Source organism: Natator depressus, chromosome 5 (genome assembly GCF_965152275.1).
Source record: "Natator depressus isolate rNatDep1 chromosome 5, rNatDep2.hap1, whole genome shotgun sequence".
Lineage (NCBI taxonomy): Eukaryota > Metazoa > Chordata > Testudines > Cheloniidae > Natator > Natator depressus.
Genome location: NC_134238.1, coordinates 132,498,852 through 132,515,476, shown reverse-complemented (window position 1 = coordinate 132,515,476; position 16,625 = coordinate 132,498,852). Strand labels below are relative to the sequence as shown.

At 47.5% G+C, this 16,625-nt stretch overlaps 1 protein-coding gene across 3 annotated transcripts in view; it reads left to right on the top strand.

Annotated features, from left to right (window-relative positions):
* The window catches only part of CORO2A (coronin 2A), a 98,139-nt gene that overhangs the window by 55,839 nt on the left and 25,675 nt on the right, over positions 1-16,625 (top strand). For all 3 annotated transcript variants that reach the window (XM_074953687.1, XM_074953686.1, XM_074953685.1), the window contains 3 exons: positions 515-631; positions 13,114-13,263; positions 15,447-15,626. In XM_074953687.1, coding sequence (XP_074809788.1) covers positions 515-631; positions 13,114-13,263; positions 15,447-15,626 — 447 coding nt within the window. The remainder of the gene's footprint in view (positions 1-514; positions 632-13,113; positions 13,264-15,446; positions 15,627-16,625) is intronic.

Genomic DNA, 16,625 nt, shown 5'->3' with positions numbered 1-16,625 from the left:
TTTTCTCCTGTAGGCGCTCAGAGGGAGTGTGGCAAGGCAAAGACGAAGAAGCAGGTCTGCACTAGAAACTTGAATTGCACTGACGCAGCTGTGCCACTGTGGGGCTTCTGGTGAAGATGCTCTAAGTTCTCCTGTCAGCTCAATAACTCCAGCTCTGTGAACGGCGGTAGCTATGTCGGCAGGAAAAGCTCTCCCGTCAACGTAGCACTGTCTACACGGGGGTTTAAGGTTGGTATAACTACATCACTCAAGAGTGTGGATTTTTCACATTCCCGAGGGAAGTAGTTATACCGAAGTAAGTATGTAGTGTCAGCCTGTCCTGAGCTTAGGAGGACATGGCTTTAAGGGCAAGCATGGACCCATTTCCAGTAAACTGAGCACTGTGGCTCTTGCTATGTGAGGTGCCAAGGAGCTTAGCTCCAGCCTTGTAGGGCCAGCCTGCATGGAGACCTCCTGCTGTTCTATGGCCAAATGTAGCCTTTCTGAGCTAACAGAGCCTTGCTGTTCTTTTCAGACAGGCAAGCTTGATCCTCACTACCCCAGGGTGTGCGGGCACAAAGGAAACGTCCTGGACATCAAGTGGAGCCCTTTTGATGACTTTGTAATCGCTTCCTGTTCTGAAGATGCCACTGTAAGTTTCCTGGCTCGTTCTGTGTTACTAATTCGCTAATGCTCTTCCTTGGGAAAGAAATACAAAATACCGTGCAAGAGCCTCAGTGAGAGGGTCTCCTCCTAAATGAAAAGAGCTAACAAGTGCTGTTCTTCCACAAAGTCACTCGTCATTACACTCAAGCTCATAGGTTTCAGTGGGGGTTTTGCCTGAGCAAGAGGTAATGATCCAGTTGTGAGATATTGAACACATTTACATTTGAAAACAAGCGAGGGGGGAAATCAGCTCCATGTCTGTGCAGAGCTCAGAACCCTGTGTTTCCACACAGATGTGGCCACACACTTTGCAAAATCTGTGGCAGAAGAATGCTCTGCTGTAGATGCATTTGTGGTGTGGTCACCTCTTGAGGATTGTTCCTTCTCTCAGCTACTCTGTGGAATCACTCTGGATTAATACAAGTAGAAGGGAGGTCAGAATCTGGCCCAAGCAAATATATAGGACTAGAGTCTGTCCCCCCCCTTATTCCCATTGATTTGCACAGTATTCCACGAGGAGCCCCACTGAAATAAATGGAACCACTCAAGGAGTAAGGTGCTACTAGGGACATTCAAAGAAATTAAAAGGGGGGTTGGCAAATTCAAATCCAATACAAGGCAATACTTTTTCACACAACACATAATTAGCCCGTGGAACTCACTGCCACAGAAAGATGTTGAGGCCAAGAATATAGCAAGATTCAAAACGGACCGGATGCTTATAGGAAGGACAAGAATAGTCAAAGTTACAAGAGTTAATGCTAACACATATTTTGGAAGAGATCTTAAACCTGCTGCTTTGGAGTTTAAACCACATTTTAACCATTAGGGATTAGGAAGATTCCTTCATGGTGGGGGTGCAGGTGGTGATGGAGGGGTGGTGGCACTTTTCTCTGAAATATTTGGGACTGACCACTGTCTGAGACAGGATACTAGGTGGACCTTGGGTCGGATTTACCCTGGCAATTCCTGTGCTTCTTAAACTAAACCCCTTTGAGAAATTAATTTGGTCCATGTTTTCGAATTGATGTGTTGAGTTTTCTTTGAGCAATTAACATAACACGCTCATTAACGTTTTCCATATCCAGTGAACAATCCTGCACTTTCAATACAAATGACTTTTATTTTAGGAGGAAAACAAAACAAGAAGGAACAAAAGTAAAGTTTCCACAAGATGGTGCATGTGTGTGTAACAGGCAGCAGATGCCTTGACACACTACTGCGTCTGCGTCTGCGTCTGCGCAAGGGCAGAGGTCTTAGAGATGTAGAAGTAATTGTCCCACTCTACTCAGAACTGGTGAGGCCCCAGAAAGAGGAGAGCAACAAACATGATAAAAGGGTTAAAAAACCTGGTCTACGAGGAAAGGTTGAAAAACTGGGTATATGTAGTCTTGAGAAAAGAAGACCGAGGTGAGACCTGATAATATTCTTCCAATATATCAAGGGCTGTATTAAAGAAGACTGATCAGTTGTTCTCCATGTCCACTGAAGGCAGGACAATAAGTAACAGGCTTAATCTGCAGCAAATGGAGATTTAGGTTAGCTATTAGAAAAAACTTTCTAATTCTAAGCGTAGTTAATCTTTGGAAAAGGCTTCCAAGGGAGTTTATGGAATCCCCATCATTGGAAGCGTTTAAAAACAATTTGGACAGGGATGGTCTAGCTTTGCTTGGTCCTGCCACAGCACAGGGGTGGGACTTGATGATATCTCAAGGTCCCATCCTGCCCTACATTTCTATGATTCTATGTGTTTTACTCACACAACCAAGACATAACAGCTGCATTGGTGCATGCACTACAGGTCTGTGGAAATGAAAATAGTTTTTCTCAGTCTGGCTGCAATTGACTGAAGGACTGGGGAGAAGAGAGGCGTGAGAGAAAGACCCATGAACCTCATTTGTCCTGCCAAATACCACCCCTAAGACACAGAGTCAATGTTGCAGGTTGTGACATTCCCTTCTGGTGTTATCTGGACCAGTGATCTGCTAAGTCACTCCAATCCTTGACTCTGGGAGCCAGCCTGACCCTGCTCTGCTGTGAGAACCCCCACTCCTGGGCTGGTCACGCACAGCCTCTGGCATGTAAGCTGCTCCTTGGATTGTGCAGCCGAATGACACTAGCCAATATCTCTGGTCCCAGACACAACCCTAGGAACCTCTGTCTTGCGGTGTCCAGTTATGCCTGCTGGACGCTGCAAGTTTATATGAGTTTGTCAGTTTACCAAAGAAATTGATATGTACCAGGCTTGTTATCCCAAGGGGAGTCTCTGACACGCTTCAAACCAAACGCACTGCTTCAGGTAGAATAAACAAACAGATTTATTCACTACAAAGATAGATTTTAAGTAATTATAAGTCAAAACATAACAAGTCAGATTTGGTAAAATGCAATAAAAGCAAAACGCATTCTAAGCTGATCTTAACACTTTCAGTGCCCTTACAAACTTAGATGCTTCTCACCGCAGGCTGGCTGGTTGCCCTTCAGCCAGGCTCTCCCCTTTGATCAGCGCTTCAGTTGCTTGGTGTGGTGTCTGTAGATGGAGGTGGAAGAGAGAGACAGAGCATGACAAATGTCTCTCCCTTTTATCACGTCCTTTCTTCCCTCTTGGCTTTGCCCTGCTCCCCCCCTTCAGAGTCAGGTGAGCGTTACCTTATTGCAATCTCACACTGACCAAAGGAAGGGGGTGACTCACTCAAGAGTCCAACAGATCCTTTGTAGCTGTCGAGGCCAGCATCCTTTGTTCCCGTGAGGCTGGGCTGGGTTTGTCCCATACCTGCCCTGATGAGAGGTGAACTGTCTCTCTGTTCTTGGAGAGTTTTTCCCTGGGCTTATTTTAAGCCATGAGGATACATTTTCAGCCTCATAATTATAGACATGAAATTATAACCTATAACATTACTGTAACAACAATTACTATAAGATCACTATAACAACAATGCTCAGTGCAGCATGAGCCTTCCGAAGACACCCAACATGACAAACTTTGTACTGGATACCACACAGTCATTTTATAAAGATGAACATGGGGGTGTAGGGTGTTCCCCGCAGGTACAGAATGTCACACGGGTGCTTGGGGCAATGCCCTTGGTTGTGGTGTGTCTGTGCCAGCTTGCTTTTTACTGACAGTTTCAGCAGTGACAATGTTCAGATATCCAGCTCTCCCACATAACAGAGAGGTGAAGTAATTAGAAATGCATTCCACTGGTATCTCTCTCTCACATTAGAGTTCAAGATTCCATAGTGTTTTCCTTCCTATCCCGCACTACACAGTCCACGTTGCGATGGGTCTCTCCCTGACAGCATTCCAAGTGCTCAGCTTCCACTGTCACGGATGACAGCTTTGCACAAAACCTAAAAGCCGGATCTGAGCCTGAATGGACAACCAGGGAATGTTAATGCCTCCTCAGACATTTCAATTTATGCCAAATCTTTGTTTCATGATTTGGCTAAAAGCTGTCTGGGAGGCCAATTCGAATGCATACAGCTCCAATTCATACTCCTGGGGGAATTCTGCACCAAAATATTAAAAATTCTGCACGCAATATTTTAAAATTCTGCATATTTTATTTGTCAAAATAACACTATATAATCACACCAGTTTCAATTATTTTGTAATTTATTTCAGAATACTGATCAGCAACTATGTCTGTAACAATACAGATGCAAAATTCCACCAGGAGTAGAGAGTTAAGGAAACCCCTATGACAACCCAGTTCCTATTTCTCTGCCCCCTAACCACCAGAGCCCAGCAGGGGGGCCAGACACCCACACCCCCTGGGATGCGCCCCAGCCCAGACACTTGCACCTCCCACCAGAGCCCAGCTGTGCCTCCCCAGCTCAGACACCCAAACCCCCTGCCCCCCCAGAGCCCATCTGTGGACCCCCTCAGCCCAGACTCTCATGTCTCCTCCCCACCAGAGCCCAGCCACAAGCCCCCTCAGCGCGACACCCACACCCCTAGCCCCAGAGCCCAGCTGCGGGGCGCTCCCCAGCCCAGACACTCACACCCGCTCCCCACCAGAGCCCAGGATCCAGAAGGAGAAACAGTCTGATGTTGGGTCCCAGGCTTGTACAGAGTTTCCTCCACGCCCCCTCCTTCCTTCAGGGCATGCTGGGTACTGCAGCTGCCAGGAACCCTCCAGCTTCCTCCCCCCTTCTCCCCCCAGCAGTGTCTTCTATTTGCAAGTTGGGCTCTGTGGGTCCTGCACCCTCCGAGTGGCGGCCAGCAGCTCTGCAGCCCATTTCTGTAGGAGGAAATGGAAATTCTGCGCACACAACATTAATTTCTGCGCAAATTATGCATTGTGCAATGGGAGTAAATTGAAATTTACTGAAATAAATGGAATTCATTGATTATTGGATCATCTCTGCAATGAATAGTCAATTTCTGTCAGTGTGGCCTGCCTCTGTACTGCTGGTGAAGAGTAGAATCATGAGAGTTCGTGGTCATGAAAGGGGGTCAATTTTACAAATTTGCTGACGTGCCAGTTAGATTTTAAAGCTGAAATCTAATAAGCTAGATTTGCCAATTGGATAAATGTTATAACCAATATTAGACTGGAACCTAATATGATAACACCGTTTTACTGAGTCCAGGGATCATTAGCTTACCAATTTAATGCTAGGTTCTTTTCAGGTCAACTTTTAACTCGAACCGTTTTTAAAATCAGGACACGTGCTTATTCGTAACCAATCAACAATTTATAATTCAACCAGAACCACATCAATATACAATCAGCAGTGCACCAATCAAGTGTGGACAAAACCAATATTCTAGTTATGTACTGCACACAGCAATACAGTCTAACACAGTGGTTTTCAAACTTTTTTTCTGGCGACGCAATTGAAGAAAATTGTTGATGCCTGCCACCCAAGAGAGCTGGTGATGTGGGGTTTGGGGTGTGGGAGGGACTCAGGGCTGGGGCAGAGAGTTGGGGTGCAGGAGTGAGGGCTGAAGGATGGGGACAGGAATGAGGGGCTGTCGGTTTGGGGGGGCTCAGGGGTGGGGCAGGAGGTTGGGGTGCAGGAGGGGGTCAATGCTCTGGGCTGGGGGTGCAGGCTCTGGGGTGGTGCCAGAAATGAGAGGTTTGGGGGCGCAGGAAGGAGCTTCGGGTTTGGGGGGGGCTCAGGGCTTGGGCAGGGGATTCGGGTGTGGGGTTGGGGTGCAGGCTTACCTCGGGCGGCTGCCAGTCAGTGGTGCAGCGGGGGTGCTAAGGCAGGCTTCCTGCCTGTCCTGGCACTGCTGACCGCACTGCGCCCCGGAAGCGGCCAGCAGCAGGTCTGGCTCCTAGGCGGTGCGCAAGTGGCTCTGTGCGGCTCTCTCCTACAGGCACTGCCTCCCCCCCCACAGCTCCCATTGGCTGGGAATTGCCCAATGGGAATGCAGAGCCAGTGCTCGGGGAAGGTGCAGCACGCGGAGCCCTGTGGCCGCCCCCCTGCCTAGGAGCCAGACCTACCGCTGGCCGTTTCCAGGGTGCAGCGCGGTGTCGGAACAGGGAGGGACTAGCCTGCCTTAGCCGAGCAGCACCGCCGACGGGACTTTTAACGGCGGGACTTTTGACCAGAGCCACCGTGACCCAGTGCCTTACATTCCGCAACCCGGTATGGGGTTGCAACCCACAGTTTGAAAACCACTCGTCTAACAAGCCGCTGTCAAAGACGAAAGCTGAGGCTCAGTGGTTACCCTAAGGAACAATGGAAATCACCAAGCTTTCTTATTATGTTTACTTACGATAATGAGTTCTTTAGTACCCAACACATTGATCGCCTTCCCAGTGTTTCTCCAAGCAGTAAGGATATACTTGTCTTAAAGACACTTTTAAAAATGTGGTTACCTGTTATTGGAATGGATTGGTCCATAAGGGAAAGGTTTAGTATATCAAAAGCAATTGCTTGAAGTTATCGTTCAAGTCTCTGTTAGGCCAGTTTGTGTGGACTTAAAAAGGAGGGCATGCATATCACATCATCTAAAATATGGTTACTTGATGTCTCACGAGGGAGTGTAGACTTAATCAATAGAACCTTCAGTTATTTATATTAAATACAGAAGGGGAAATACAGTCTCTGAAATGGAATGTCGCCACTTTGTATCATCTTACCCTGGGATTGGAAAGAGTCCTTTCCACACAGCTCTTCTGGGTGTTTATGGCACTGGGGAGTCTACAGTTTCTTTGTGGCTTCAGTCAACTCTGGGGTCCCATATGGTGATATCAATTTTATATACCCTGATTTCAGGGCTCATTGGTGAGGGCAACCATCTGGTTTCTATTGGCCATCTGCCAGATTGCTCTCAGCTTTCAGGTTTCTCAGTTTGCTGCTTCTGTTGATATCCAGTAGATGGCATCAATGTGTGACAACTTTCTTTGAGGCGTTGTGCCAAAGTGCTAGGTATGAAAGCCTGAGTCATCAAATCGGGCAAAGCAGATTGGAGCTGACTAAGCAGAGCTGTGCCTAATTTGCGAGTGGGGCAGGGCAGAAAGGATAACTAAGCCATTAGCCAGAGCCCACCAATAGGCACAGGAAGGAAGTAAAAAGGGGGGAAGCAGACAGTAAAAGAGGGAGAGAGATTGCTCGCCGCTGCTTGTTAAAGGCATTATGTATTTTGTGAAGGTGGTGGGACTCCTTTATAAATAAACTGCACAAGATGTTGGACCAGCACAAGGGTCTCTCCGTAGTTTGTCAACCAAGACAGAAGCAAGACCAAGGGGTCCTGTTATAGGCATCCTTTAATTCATTTCATGGATTGCATTTCATAATTTTCCCTATTAATTTGGGATGTCCCCCCCTTTAAGCAATTTCTTTAATATTCCAAAGCTATACTCTGGTTTGGTGATTATATCTTCATATATTCCAAGGCCAGAAGGAACCATTGTGGTCATTTAGTCTGATCTCCTGTATAACACAGGTCATAAAACTTCTCCAAAATAATTCCTAGAGCAGATCTTTTAGAAAACCATCCAATTTTGATTTAAAAATGATCAGTGATGGAGAATCCACCATACCCTTGATAATTGTTCCAATGGTTAATTATCCTCACTGTTAAAAATGTGTGCCTTTTTTCCAGTCTGAATTGTCTAGCTTCAACTTCCAGCCACTGATTTGTGATATACCTTACTCTGCTAGAGTGAAGAACCCATTATTAAATACTTGTTCCCCATGTAGATACTTATAAACTACAATCAAGTTACCTTTAACCTTCTCTTTGCTAAGCTAAACAGATTGAGCTCCTTGCATCTCTCACTATAAGGCAGGTTTTCTAATCCTTTAATAATTTTCGTGGCTCTTCCCTGAACCCTCTCCAGTTTATCAACATCCTTTTTGAATTGTGGACACCAGAACTGGACACAGTATTCCAGCAGTGGTTGCACCAGTGCCAAATACAGAGGTAAACTAACATCTGCTCCTACTTGAGATTTCTCTGATTATGCATCCAAAGATCGCATTAGCACTTTTGGCCACAGCTTCTCACTGGGATCTCATGTTCAGCTGATCATCTACCACCCCCCTCACATATTTTTTCAGAGTCACTGCTTTAAACGAGCTGGCTCAGGAGCTTGCTGGACCATTAATGTTGATTTTCAATAATTCTTGGAGCATTGGGGAAGTTCCAGAAGATGGAATAAAGTTAATATTTGCCAGTTTTTTAAAATGGTAAATGGGATGACCTGGATGTGACATTTTGTACCTCAAAGGAGCACCCTGGAACCCCCATATTCACCACTGTGGAATAATTATGATATGTTTGGTACAAAGTATACCTCATGAGGTATCGTTTTAAAAGTCTTGATCTGTTGAACATTAATATCCTGTTGGATAGTGCTGTCGTCGTAGGTGAAGTTATGAAGTGTTGTTATGTGTTACTGAAATATGCAGTGCGGTTGGGAATGCCCACAGTGAGTCAATCAGCTGCAACAAAGGAAGGCCAGACAGTGGTGGTGGCCCATCAAGAAAAGAACACACTACCCTAGAGGCTCCTTAGGGAAGGCACATACACAATGGAGACTGCTTGACCAATGGGGATTTACTGACCCCCCACGAGGACAAGAAAATCCCCACTTTGGTTGCAAAGTTAACTGGTAAAGCACTGAAATATATTGAATGAAATGCCAATTCAGGATGCTTTAGATTATTATAAATTCAAAGAAACTATTTTGAAACAACTTCAGATTACCCCTGAAACATATAGGGTGAAATTTAAAAATCTTAAAAGAAATGCTGGTATGAGTTGTGACGGGTTCCCCCCGGGGTGCCACCTGGAACTGGGGTACACTGAGCCCCCTGACACACCAGCCTGGTCTCCCTCTCACACTGTACTGCTGTGACAAGCTGCAAAGCCCTCCAGCCTGCACTTTCACAAGCATACATAAAGGTAGGGACACATCCAGCTGCAGTTACATGCAGGCTCTCTGACCAGCCCATGCATAGGAAGGTTACAGCTAAGGCAACTCCCAGCTCCTCAGGCATGCACCCGCTCTGGAGTATAAACCCAAAACTATACCGTCTTGCGCTGCACAGGGAACTGTACAGCATAAGCTCATAAAATTTGCCTCCTCCCTCAATGTGGAGAGGAATATGCAACAGCCTTTGCCCCTGAGTTATGATTCCCACACACTTCACTCCAACTCACTGGTTTAGATAAAGCAAAAACAAGTTTATTAATTACAAAAGATAGATTTTAAGTGATTATAAGTGATAGCAAACACATCAAAGCAGATTACCTAGCAAATAAACAAAAACGCAAACTAAGCTTAATATAGTAGAAATATGGGATATGAATTAGCAGATTCTCACCCTAAATGATGATACAAGCAGGCTGCAGATTCTTAAGGGGCAAGATGCACTTGCTTTACAGCTTGGAATCCCCAGGTGTTTCATACACAGGCTAGAAATCCCTTTAGCCTGGGTCTAACACTTCCCCCAGTTCAGTCTTTGTTCCTCAGATGTTTCCAGGTGGCTTCTTGGGTGGGAAGTGAAGAACCACAAATGATGTCACTCTGCCACCACCATCTTATACAGCTTTTGCATATGGCGGGAACCCTTTGTTCCCAAAGCTTGGTTCCCAGACCAGTCTGTGGAAAAATACTGACATCCCAAGATGGAGTCCAGAGACATGTGGTCTCATCACATGACCTTGTAGCGTCATAGCAGCCATTACTTGGAGGCTGTCTGTAACATTTTCAGGAAGGCTCCCCAGGTGGGAGTTAAGCTTCTCCTAAGGCCTGTCATTTTTTCCTAATGGCCCATTGCCCTGAATAGGCCCTTCCCCACCCAGCTATCTAGACTGAAAGCATCTTGTCTAGTGGGCATTACCCAGGTGTAACTACTTTTGAAATACAGATACATACTAAATACTCATAACTTCAGATACAAAAATGATACATGCATACAAATAGGATAATCATATTCAGCAAATCATAACTTTTCCAATGACCCCTCACATGACTTAGCATGCATAAAATGCATCATAATTATGCTATAACCATATCATCATAATATCACTATGAAGAATATCGGGTGCAGTGCCCCATGAGTAATGGGGAATATGTAAACATGATGAAAAATCTGATGGGAAAATGGGTGAGGGGGGGAAAGGGTTTCAAGCTTTGAAGAAATGTTTGACTTTGTTGCTCTGTAGCATTTCCTTAGCGTATATAAAGATGATGTGAAACTGTGTCTATTGGACAAAAATCTGAAAAGTGTGGATGAGATGCCATCTGTAGCTGATGCCTTTGAGTAGATCCAGGCATGTACTGGGAGCAAACCACAGAAAGAAGGACTTAAACCTGGTGGGAAGCCAAAACTATTCCTCTAATCCCCATCCCAAATCTCTTGTGAAAACCGAAGAACCCAGAAGGGACTACCACTGTAATTCCATTGATCACCTGAGGAATAAATGCCTCGTGCTAGGAGGAAGCTGATGATACTCGTTAAAAAAATGATGTTTTCATTAAATTTGTGACTGAACTTCTTAGGGGAGAATTGTACGTCTCCTGCTCCGTGGTTTTACCCGCATTCTACCATATATTTTGTGTTATAGCAGTCTCAGATGACAACCCAGCATATGTTGTTCAATTTAAGAATACTTTCACTGCAGATTTGACAAAATGCAAAGACGGTACCAATGTGAGATTTCTATAGATAGCTACAGCACTCAAACCAAGATTTAACAGTCTGAAGTGTGTTTCAAAATCTGAGAGGGATGAGGGTGGAAGATGCTGTCAGAAGTCTTAACAGAGCAACACTGTGATGTGGAAACTACAGAACCCAAACCACCAAAAAAGAAAATTAACCTTCTGCTGGAGACATCTGACTCAGATGATGAAAATGTACGTGCATCGGTCTGCGCTGCTTTGGACTGTTATCGAGCAGAAGTCATCATCAGCATGGAAGCATGTCCTCTGGAATGGTGGAAGAAGCATGAAGGTGCATATGAATATTTAGCATATCTGGCACATAAATACTTTGCAACGCCTACTACAACAGTGCCATGCAAACTCCTGGTCTCACTTTCAGGTGACATTGTAAATAAGAAGCAGGCAGCATTATCACCCATAAATGTAAACAAACTTCTTTGTCTTAGTGATTGGCTGAACAAGAAGTAGGACTGAGTGGACTTGTAGGCTCTAAAGTTTTACATTGTTTTATTTTTGAGTACAGTTATGTTAAAAAAAATGTACATTTGTAAGTTGCACTTTCACGATAGGTGGCACTGCAGTACTTGTATGAGGTGAATTGCAAAATATGATTTTTTTCTTTTTTACAGTGCAAATATTTGTAGTAAAAATAATACAAAGTGAGCACTGTACACTTTGTATTCTGTTGTAATTGAAATCAATATCTTTGAAAATGTAGAAAACACCCCAAAATATTTAAATAAATGGTATTCTATTATTCTTTAACAATGCGATTAAAACTGCTATTAGTTACAACTATTTTTTAATCTTGTAATTGTGATTAATTTTTTTAATTGTTTGACAGCCCTATTTAAAATCTATCTTTCTCTAGTGTGACAAAGTTCCTCCTCTACCTTGGTGGGTCCTGCATGGATTTTCTCGCCTCAGAGGTTCACAGCAGCCCTCAGTTTGGCCACTTTCGTGGCTCGAATCTGCCGTTCACTCAGTTAGCCTCATCACTGGCCAGCATGGGGAAAGGAAGAAGAACAATCCCCACAGTCTGTGCTGATCTACGTAGTGGATCGGGGAACAGGCCAGAGACCTTCTCTCTGGTGGAACCCACAGTTCAGTTCAACTCCTCCGGTATCAAGTAGGGAGTTGGAGGGATGGGGGGAACCCGGGCCCGCCCTCTACTCCGGGTTCCAGCCCAGGGCCCTGTGGATTGCAGCTGTCTATGGTGTTTCCTGGAACAGCTGTGCGACAGCTACAACTCCCTGGGCTATTTCCCCATGGCCTCCTCCCAACACCTTCTTTATTCTCACCACAGGACCTTCCTCCTGATGTCTGATAATACTTGTTCTCCTCAGTCCTCCAATAGTATGCGTTCTCACTCTCAGCTCCTAGCGCCTCTTGCTCCCAGCTCCTCACATGCGCACCACAAACTGAAGTGAGCTGCTTTTTAAGCCCAGGTGCCCTGATTAGCCTGCCTTAATTGATTCTAGCAGCTTCTTGATTGGTGTTCTAATCAACCTGTCTGCCTTAATTGTTTCCAGAAAGTTCCTGATTGTTCTGGAACCTTCCCTGTTACCTTACCCAGGGAAAAGGAACCTACTTAACCTGGGGCTAACATATCTGCCTTCTATCACTCTCCTGTAGCCATCTGGCCCGACCCTGTCACACTAGTTAATAAATCTGTTTCTCCATCACTGCCAATTTTAAAATCAAGATTGGATGTTTTTCTTTCTGCTCTAGGAATTATTTTGGGGAAGTTCCCTGGCCTGTATTATAGTCAGATTAGATTATCAGAATGGTCCCTTCTGGCCTTGGAATCTATTACTAAGAGAGATGGAAGGCTCATCCATGAGTAAATTATAGGAGTCTTTGGTTTGAGAAACTAACAATAGTTGGAAAATTCTTGACTCAAGCACCAGAGAGCTTTCCTTTCCCGGGAATTGTGTGTCTTAAGCTTTAGTTTAATTATGCTCCCCAGACAAATGTCTCACCTTTGGGATCACGCTATTGACTCTCGTTGCCTTTAGCTCCTGAGAGGAAGCAAAGGTTTGGAATATGCATAAAGGTCATAGAAGAGCCATATAATTTAGTTTGTTCTCCCCAGATAGTTAAAAGGGCAGAAAAAGAGAGAAGTTGTTAAGAAAATATTTTCAATGCATATTTTAATGTCTGTGCATTTTACAGTGGAGATATCGCTATGTGCCTGCAAGTCAATGGGCTGCTCCTAGTTTCTCTCCTTTGAGAATAATCCACAACTGTCTGCACTGACAGTGTGCTTGGCCTGGATCTTAGTGATAGGATGGCTCACTGCGGAATAAAGACTCTGCTGCTATTTGCTGTTTAGGTGAAAATCTGGGACATCCCCAGACATTTACTAACAAGGAACATCACCAGTGCGAGGAAGGAGCTTCTGGGTCATGCTCGAAGGGTGGGACTCATTGAATGGCATCCTACGGCCAGCAACATTCTCTTCAGTACTGGTTATGATTATCAGGTGAGTCAGCTTTGCCCTGTGGGACCAGACCCTCCTCTCTGACCTGCTGCGGGGCAGAATGTGTGGCTCAGGCCCAGGGGAGGGACCCAGAGGGTGCATCTGCCGGGACAGGGTGCCCATACTTGCTTTGTTTCTTCACAATCAGTTTTGTTTGTACTCCTACATGTAGTTGCTTTCTGTAACAGGCCATTGTATGAAGAGAGCCCTCCTGGAGTCAGCGCTACCCTACTGTGTGGGTCACCCCCACCTGGGGCAAAGGATGTAGAGGCTGGGTTTGTACAGATACCTGTGCTGCTGGTCCTGGTTGCAGGGGCAAAAGTTGGGGTTCCCCAAGCAGAGTGGGCTCACCCCAGCCCTCTCGGGGTGAGGGAGTAGTCTGGCTCTTGGGCGTTCCAGCCAGTCTCTCTATCAGAAGAGCAGGGCAGACAAACCTTTTTTTCTCCAAACCAAAACTTTTGGCTAAATCAACCCACTTTTGCAAAGTGTTTTGATATCGACAGAACACAGTCCTGTCCAAGTTCCTCCGACAGCCCGAAAGTGAACTCACTTTTTGTGTTCTGGCTGCTGCTTTGTATGCCTTTGAGTAGAGGTGGCTTTGAAGTGGTTTGTGTAACCTGTGGGACTGCAGGCCCTGGCTGTGGTTTTAATTAGATACCATGGGCAGAGGGACATGGGTACAAGCTCCAAAAAGGAGCCTTTTGAACTTTCCCGACTTTCAGTGACCCTCTCCTTTCCTCTAAGGGTCTGTCCACACTGCAGTCAGAGACTTGGCTGATGCTCCTGTAGCCATACCCCCATGGGCGACGGACACGTGGCTCCAGCATTTGGGGAGACTGGCCTGAGCGCCGGAAGCTCACCGGTGCCTAGACCGTGGCCCCTCCTCCCAGAGGCCCCGCTCCCACTCAGCCCCCTCCTGCAAGGCCCTCCTGCCTGCCGCTTGCCTTGTCCCTCTTCTCCTCCACCCCCTGCCCCCTGAGGCCTCCACCGCCTGCCGATTCCATCCACCACCACCCCCGAGACCCCATCGCCCGCTGAGTCCCCCCTCTTCCCCCCGAGACCCCATCTCCATCCGCTGCCCATTGAGTCCCTCCTCCCCTCCCCCAAGACCCCACCACCTGCCAAGTCCTTCCACCCACCCACCAAAACCCCCCCCACCTACCGCTTGCCAAGTCTCTCCTCTCCTCCACCCCCTCCGCCGTGCCCCCCCTGCCCACTGCTCGCCTACTCCCTCCACCCACCCTGAGACTCCACCGCGAGCCGCTCGGGGGAGGAGGCCCTGGGGGTGGGGGAGGGAGGGTGGAGGAGAGGAAGGATTTGGGAGTCAGCAAGTGCTGTGGCAAGTGGGGGGCCCTAAGGAGGGTGGAAGAGGGGAGAGACAGCAAATGGCGAGTGGCAGGGGTCTCTTGGGGGAGGAGAGGAGGGACTCGGCAAGAAGCTGCAAGCGGTGGGGACCTTGGAGGAGGGGTGGAGCAGGGACAGGGAGGGGTGGCGCGTGGGTGGGGCCACAGAGGGAAACTGGGGGGGCCTCGGGAGCGGAGTGCAGGCAGGGCCACCACAGCCCAGGCATCCGCACACTCAAAGGCGGCAGGTTGGCAGCTGCGCTGCAGGGTAGGCTTACGCACAGCAGTATGGACTTCGCACCGGCCAGCCACTCAAGTACAAGTCCTGGGCGGCCTTGTCCAGCCTGCACTGCTATGGCATCACAGCCCTAGGCACTCGCACTAGCTCCATCAAAACTAGTGGGGGGCATGTCACCCCTCTGATTGCAGTGCAGAAGACCCTCGAGGAGTCACAACCCGCATAACATTCACTTCCCCATCGTCTGGTTGTAGGTTTAGTTTTAGTTAATGTTAATGGCTGCTGTTCGTTTGCCCCTGCAACAGTTCCCCATGCAATAAAAAGTCCCCTGGAAATGAGCATGTCAGCTCTTTGAGGCGGAGAGCGTGTCTCTGACACGCTGCTCTAAGGTACTAAGCATGCTCTTGCAGGCCATAGTCAAACAGTTAGTGATCATAATAATCGTATGGGTAAAGAAGGGTGCGAGTTCACTGGGGCACACTGTTCCAGCACTTCACTCCCATCTCTCCAGGGGAGCAGTCATTTGGCGTGCGGTGTTGTACTTGCTGACTGTCAAATGGGCTGGTTTGAGGGAAAGGTGCTGAAAATTTGTTTCTTTGCCTCAGATAATGATCTGGAACCTCGACACAAAGGAGCCCGTAATTCAAAATCCGGTGAAGACAATCAGCTGTCATAAGGACGTGATCCTCTCCATGTCATTCAACACAGACGGCAGCCTGTTAGCCACTGCCTGCCGGGACAGGAAGATACGGCTCATTGACCCGCGGTCAGGAGCAGTCCTACAGGTATACAGGGTTAAATAGCTTGATCCACAGTGAGTCTGACTGTAAGAGCTCTTTCTTCTTCGAGTGCTTGTTCATGTCGATTCCAGTCAGCTGTGTGTGTGCGCGCATGCACAGTAGCCGGAAGATTTTTCCCACAGTACCATCGGTTGGGTCAGCGCCCCCAGGAGTCGAGACCTTCATGGCGCCTAACATAGAGCCCTGCCGACCTGCCACCCCCTCAGTTCCTTCTTACTACCAATGACGGTAGGCTGGAACTTCCTGTAGCCCTTGCTTAGCAAGCGCGTTCAGCTCCAGTTGTTTGTACGTAGTTTATCTTCGGAGTGAGTGATTAGAGTCGTTGTGGAGTCCCCACCCCTGTTCTGACTCCCCGGAGCCATGGTATGCCGCGGTCCCTGGGGTTTAAAAGCTGTGTGGTCTGCTTGAAGTGCGTGCCAAAGAGCGATCCACACTCCTCGTGTTTATGGTGCCTAGGGGAGGGTCACCAAAAGGATTGCTGTAAGATCTGCCACGAGTTCCGCCCTAGAACTCTTAAAGAAAGGGAGCAGAGGCCAAAAGTGATCCTCATGGAGGCAGCTCTACACCCCCATTCGGACCCGGGCTCAGGGGACCCGCTCTGAAAACGTCCTTGTCAACGCGGAGTGCCCCGGCGCCGTCATCGAGTTCAGTGCCGAGAAAGGACTCGTCCCAGGATGCTCGGCACCCGCACGGCACCTCCTGAGGCCCAGCGGAGAGCAGGCACTGCTCTCACTTGCCGATGCCTCAGAAGAAAAAGAAGCCGGACAGTCGGTCACCTCTGGCTAAATCTAAGGTAGGGAGACCCCATTAGAATTACTTCATCTCCTGCCCAGCCGAGGCAGTTGAGTCAGGCCCGCCCCCCCCCACGTTCACTGGTCCCTACGGGCCAGCAGCTGCCGCTTCCTTCAATGCTGGAAGCTTTTGAAGCTGCTCGGGATCTGCTGCACCTTATGGCGCCGTTCTCATCCCCTAGGAGGGAGGAAC